The 7,035-nt window shown below is 40.5% G+C and overlaps 1 protein-coding gene across 1 annotated transcript; it reads left to right on the top strand.

The window, feature by feature from the left end:
• The first annotated feature begins 2,782 nt into the window (after positions 1 to 2,782).
• On the top strand, positions 2,783 to 4,333 carry LOC116024096. Its single transcript, XM_031265001.1, has one exon. It carries the CDS (start codon positions 2,783 to 2,785, stop codon positions 4,331 to 4,333), a length of 1,551 nt encoding a protein of 516 aa, XP_031120861.1.
• Positions 4,334 to 7,035: the final 2,702 nt, after the last annotated feature.

Below are 7,035 nucleotides of genomic sequence, written 5' to 3'. Positions count from 1 at the left end.
TAAAACCAAAATTCTGAAATGGCCGCTGTGGCCGAACCACGCCTAGCACCACACGTGGTGGAGGGCGTGGAGAGCTACTGGAAAGGATCCACGCCCATCCACACGCGTGTTGGGCTGCGTGGGAGGTTCTTGCTTCGCGTCTTCGATTGCCTTTTGCTCTGTTTTGGCTTCGAATCCCTTTTCGATCTGTGAAAATACTTCAAAACTTTTCCTAAAATTAATGTTAGAAGATTTTGATCACATCCGAGCTTAAAATGCATGAGATTGTTATAAACGGGTGACAAAAATTTACACTTTATCCTATTTTAGACCCTTAATATGTACTATTTTTGGTGCTTATCAAAGTTTCCACACTTAAACCTTGCTTGTCCTCAAGCAAGCTGATATCTAATATTTTGTACAATAATTCACGCCTTATTTTAGTTGTATTTCCCTTATCCTAGTGAAATTGGGAATTGTTTGTGTGTTATATTGTCCAAGTGTTGAATTATCTACAAGAAACAACAAAGGAAGAATTTTGGAGCATTTTGGACAAGTTCTGGAAGAAAAGGGAATTACAAGGAAGAAAGGAAACAAGAATACAAATTGGAAAAGAATTGGAAGTTGCCTAATGGACCAGGTCCCATCTATCTCCTATATATTCTACCTATTCTCTACGATTAAAGGAGGTTCTCTTACAGAGTTCTGAACTCTAGTTAGTTAGATTATTTTTCCCTTCTGTTTATATTTCCCTAGCATAGTTCAGATTAGTTTCACATTAGATTATTTAATTTCAAGCTTGGAATCTCGGATTGAAATTGGATTTGTTCTTTATCAATTAAGTTCTCTTATTCCTTTATTTACTTTCTTCACAGATTTCTTGCAATGTTTATGGTTATTTATTATTGCTTTGCTTTGTTTACTTTAATCATGCGTGAGTAATTCGCCTATGGGTTTGGATTAGGGGTCCATTGATAATCTTGATGTTCAATTTGTGATTATTGCATAAGGGATTGAATCTTTTACCTAGGGTTTATGTTGATTTGGGGATTTGCTTTCTACTTGTTATTGATTGATGGCCACAATTAATTGCTAGTCTAGGAGAGAGATTCATTACAACGAAAGTTGGATGGAGACTTCGAGCCTTACCAATTTCAACCTAATTTTCCTACTATGAGAATAGGGGTAATTTTGGGGGCTTACAATGCTTAGGTCTTTAAGGTTATGATTGATGCATCACGGCAGTGGGGCAATTATAGCCTAATTCGATTTATTGATTACGAAAGTAGCTAAATTGAATTCTTATGTGCATTGCCCATACATCCCTAGGTTAATTATTCCTTCCCTAATTCTGAGATTGTTAGAACATCAAGATTACAATTTCCCTAATCTGACTCATTCCCTTATCATACAGTTAATTCCTTAATCAATTTATTTCTTTTATTTTCCATCATTCAGTTATTAGTTGCTTGGATTCTAGTTGATTCACATACTCTAGTGCCTAGTATTCTTAATTCACACAATTACGTGCCATAGCCCCAATCCTCAGCGGAACAACATTTACACCCTTTTTTACACTCACAATTATACAGCATCACATTTTGGGGTCGTTGCCGGGGAGGGGTTAATTTGGTTTTAATTGTGTGGTTATTTTCTTACTAGCATTAGAGTTAGTGAATTTTAGGAGATCAAGTTTTTATTTTATTATTCAAAAACACAAAAAAAAATTCTTTATTTACACTAACCCGTAACCAATTTCTTCAAAGAGTGTTTGTGGTTGTGTTTGACAGTAGGTTTCCCTCCTTTTATGCACACTAGATCGAAAGGGAGCACGGATCTTCGTCCCTACGATCCAAATCTTGAGAGGAAGTTAAGGAGGGAAAAGAAGGTGTTACGTGATTGGCTTCGAGAGTTCCAGGACTTCAAAGTAGACATGGAAACCGAAGACAGTAGCAATACTGGGCAACCAGCCCATACTGGTGTCAACACACAGCAGCACCAGAGGCAGAGAGAGGTAGCTGGGGACAATCCTAGAGTTCGTGCTGATCCTCCAGTGCCAATTGTTCAGAATCAGGCACAGAACTTCGGGGCTGATCCAAACCCGAATGTCTATGTTGGGGGAGGATTGGGAGCTCCCTTCATGCAGCAGTAGCCTGCGTATCAGCAGCCAGGCTATGGGCTTGGGATGCAAAATCTTCTCCATCAGATGAATCCCAATTTGGTCCAACAGTTTGCCCAGCAGGTCCCACAAGCAAATCCCATGGTAGCCCATTTAGCTCCTGAGTTCACTAAAGAAGATTGCATTGTGTATCCACGAATTGAGGCAAACAATTTTGAGTTGAAGACTACTCTCATTCAGATGGTCCAGAATTATCAGCGTGAGAGCAGTTGATTGAGAGGATCACCTCTAATAATACTTACTGGTACACTGAGGGGATGATATACCCAAGAGAGAGAACACAGCTGGGATGTTCGAAGTTGAAGAAAAGATGGAAATGCAGGCTCAGCTGGATACCATACAACACATGCTAAAGTAGATAGTACAAGGCCCTACTTAGAGTGTCCAGGCAGTGGCTCAGCCTCCACTGATTCCACAGAATCCTTATGTTCTTAACCCTTACTCTGTGCCACAGGTACCTCTTGTAGCATGTTGTGCAATTTGTGGTGGAAATCATGCAGCTCAGACGTGTTATCTGTTAAATTCCGGTAACCAAGTCCCTCAACCTAATGTGGAACAAGTTGATCTCATTGGTTATTCTAGACCACAAGGCCAGGGGCAAGGTTATGGGAACTATCAGCAGCAATGAAGAGATCAGTTTGTTCCCTCTTGGAACAATCAAGGCAATCAAGAAATAATCAGAATAATCATAATCCCAATCAAGGGCAGTTCCAGGAAGGGAATCAGAATTTTGGGAACACTCAAGGTCAAGGTTTCTCTAGACCATCTCAGCATCTTGATATACAGACTCTCATGAACACCATGATAGCTCAGATGAGCAAGTTACTGGCAACCGTAGAGTCTCAGCAAGCTGCCCTTAGCACTCAGCAAAATGCTCTTATCTCTCAGCAAGCTGCTCTCAGCTCTCAACAAGCACTGATAGAGAGCCTCACATGGCAAAATCAAGGTGGTTGTAATCAGTTTTCTAATCAAGCCTCATCTTCGAATGGTAGATTGCCAGCGAGCACAGAAAATCCAAGGCACCAAGTGAATGCAGTCACCACTATGAGCGGATTAGCATTGAAGGATCATCCACTTCCTTCAAATGATCCAGTGCCTGAGAGAACTGATAAGAAGGATGAGGGCATTCAGGTTGAGGATGGCTTTGATGAGAGTGGGGAGGAGCCTGTAATTCAGAGAGATAGTGCTAAAGGAAAAGCCCCTGTGCCAGATGAGAGTACTCCGAGTAAGAAGCATGAAAGGAAGAACAAGAAAGTAGATAACTCGGTTATACCTTGCAACCTGTTACCATATCCACAGAGGTTGTGGAAATCAAAGGAGTCTGATAGAGAGAGCGAGTTCCATAAGATGTTAGATAAGTTGGAGATCTCCATGCCTTTTGTTGAAGCAATCACTCAGATTCCATCGTACAAGAAGTTTCTGAAGAATATTTTAGGCAATAAGAAAAAGGCAGGGAAGAGTGCGGTGGTGGATCTGAGCGAAGGAGCCTTGACCTGTGCAGTTCATCAACATAAACTACCTCCTAAGCTGAAAGATCCAGGTAGTTTTGCCATCCCTTGCATCATTGGTGGATTTGTAGTTAGGGGTGCTCTATTTGATCTGGGTGCCAGTGTTAGTCTTATGCCATATTCTTTATGCAAGAGGCTCAACTTAGGCACACCAAAACCCACCTCCATGATCCTACAGATGGCGGATTGCTCCATTAAGCGTCCAGTGGGAGTTCTTGAGGATGTCCCGGTCATGATTGATCAGTATTTTATACTGGGGGATTTCGTTGTTTTGGATATAGAGGAAGATGCCAAGGTTCCTATTATACTTGGTAGACCTTTTCTAGCTACTGCAGGTGCACTTATTGATGTGAGGAGAGGAAAACTCGTGATGGAGGTGGCTGAGAACAAGATCGAGTTTGACATATTCAAAATGGCGAAGCACCAGCCTTCGTATGTTGATGAGTGTTACTTGATAGAAGGGCTGGATGAGCGCATTGATGAAAGTACAAAGAGTGAGTTAGGGGACTTGCATGTTCTCCCAATTGATCCTGAACCCCCTGAAAAGTCAAGTTTGCTGAAACGAAAGGAAAAATTCTTTGGTTCCGATGGTTTCTACAAAAGATGGATGAGGGAGCTGGCTAAGTTCAGAAAGCCACCGGATCGCGTGGCTCCCAATCTCACCTGACATCCATAAGGTTGAGTCGAGCTGACGAAAGTAAACTCAGCGCTTCATGGGAGGCACCCCATGTTATCCTTTACTTTTTGCACTTTATTTTTCTGCATTTTTCTTTTTATTTTTAATTCGGAGTAGAGTTAGGAGTTTTTCTTGCTTATGTGGTGTTTCTTGGGTTATTTTGGTGAGAAGTGTGCACTGTTTTACTTTTGAAAGAATGGGGAATAGTTAGAATTGAAGAGGTTAGGCCTTGGAACAGTTTAGAAGTGTTTTAGGTCATATTTTAGACTAACTTGCAGGTGAAACTGAACTTGGGTGCGAAAAGAACAGAAGTGCGCAAAGAGAAGCCTGGATCACGGCCGTGACCCCGGCCGTGACATCCGCTCAGGAATTCCAGTACGTACAGGCTAAAAGAGAGCTTTGGGTCACGGGCCACATCCCGGCCGTGACCCAGGCCGTGAGGGTGATCCAGAAATTCCAGTACCGAGAGGTTAAATGAGGGTCTGGGTCAAGGCCACCCTCTCGGCCGTGACCCTGCCCGGGAGGTTCCACTAGAAATTCCAGTGGTGAGAGCAGTTTTGAGGGCTCTGGGTCACGGGCCACATCCCGGCCGTGACCCAAGCTGTGATAGCGGACCGAAATAAAATCAGTTTCCCGTTTGTTTTCCTACTTTCTAGTTTGAATCTCTTTATTGTTTTCGTATGTGGGGCCTTGGTTGTCCATCAGGGACGATGTCCAGATTAACTGTGGGGGGTACTATTTCTGATGAAATTTGGATGAAGTTTGCTTGAAAGACTCAATTTGCAGCTGAAGGTAGTATGCTTTCCTTGTGTTGTGGCTGTGACCATTTTACTTCCTGCTGGTTTGTGGTTTGTTTGGTGGTACTTGTGCAGCCTAGCTTGTTAGGGATGATTCAAAGTTGAGCTTGTGTTTAATTCAGTCTCTTGTCAATAATTAGGTTAACCTCTAACCTAAATGTTTCCCCTGTGTGTTATGCATTGCTAGTGAAGGCTTATGTAGAATTCCGGTGATACCTGTTCTGTCATAGCTTGTCTCAGTGCTCTCATAGTGAAGTCTAGAATTTGCATGCTTTGAAGTGATATAGGCCATTGTTGTTAGCCCAAGCCTTTAAACCTACCCTGTGTTACAATTATTTTCCCTAGTTGTCCACTTTGAGCCTTGTTTTGTTTAATAAGTGCAAAGCACTTAACCCCGTTCTTTGTATTGTTTTTCTTGTTTAGTCCTATCATTTAACCCTTAGCCCTTAGCCATATATTTTCCATTCACCCTTAGAGAGAATGTAACATTTGTTCTTTAATTTAGAGGAGACTTACCTTTTTGAGCTTACTTTTGATAGAGTTATTCCTGTTATCTTTGTTCTAGTGTGGGGGTGTGGTGAAGGAATTGTTTGGTTAGTTTGAATTGAAGGAAAGAAAATGTTGGTATATTGAAAAGAAAAAAAAAAGAGAAAAGAATTGTGGTTGAGAAAAGAAAGAAAAAGAAGGATGAATAAAAGTACAAGTCAGGTTGCTGGAATAATTGTCTTCACCCCCACTAGTGTAGAATACTCTTGTGTTTCCAATTATGTTTTGCTCTCTTGATTCATATTCTCCATGTCTCCTCTAGGTTTAGTTGTGAATAGATGTGAAATTCTCTCTCTTTTGTGCATTTTTCCATACCCTTTCTTTGTTTAGCCACTCACCCTTAGCCACATTACAAGCCAAATAAAGTCTTATTTGATCTTAGCATGCAGTTTTAGAGTGATCTATGTGAGTGTGAAGGGCATGTCTATGGGAGTTCATCTTAAGCCAAGTCTTACATAATCTCAACTAAGTACATGAGCATACAGGGTTCTAATCTACCTTAATTTTAGTGCCCGATTATTGGCCTGAGAAGGGAATTCACTTGTGATTCTGAGATGATTCTTGAAGCAGGTTAGGTTTCATAAGTCAGTTAGTGGAATGATTGGTTGAGCAGGCAGGAAGTGTGATCAGTTGCAGTGTTTGGAGGGTGGATTATCCTGGGTAATTGCTTGAGGACAAGCAAAAGTTCTAGTGTGGGGGAATTGATATCTACTATTTTGTACAATAATTCACCCCTTATTTTAGTTGTATTTCCCTTATCCTAGTGAAATTGGGAATTGTTTGTGTGTTATATTGTTCAAGTGTTGAATTATCTACAAAAAACAACAAAGGAAGAATTTTGGAGCATTTTGGACAAGTTCTGAAAGAAAAGGGAATTACAAGGAAGAAAGGTAACAAGAATACAAATTGGAAAAGAATTGGAAGTTGCGTAATGGGCCGAGTCCCATCTATCTCCTATATATTCTACCTATTCTCTACAATTAAAGAGGTTCCCTTACAGAGTTCTGAACTCTAGTTAGTTAGATTATTTTTCCCTTCTCTTTATATTTCCCTAGCATAGTTCAGATTAGTTTCACATTAGATTATTTAATTTCAAGCTTGGAATCTTAGATGGAAATTAGATTTGTTCTTTATCAGTTCAGTTCTCTTATTCCTTTATTTACTTTCTTCTCAGATTTCTTGCAATGTTTATGGTTATTTATTATTGCTTTGCTTTGTTTATTTTAATCATGCGTGAGTAATTCGCCTATGGGTTTGGATTAGGGGTCCATTGATAATCTTGATGTTCAATTTGTGATTATTGCATAAAGGGATTGAATCTTTTACCTAGGGTTTATGTTAATTTGGGGA

The sequence above is a fragment of the Ipomoea triloba genome, chromosome 7, assembly GCF_003576645.1.
Source record: "Ipomoea triloba cultivar NCNSP0323 chromosome 7, ASM357664v1".
In the NCBI taxonomy this organism is placed as follows: domain Eukaryota; kingdom Viridiplantae; phylum Streptophyta; class Magnoliopsida; order Solanales; family Convolvulaceae; genus Ipomoea; species Ipomoea triloba.
This window is presented reverse-complemented; position numbering and strand designations above follow the sequence as displayed.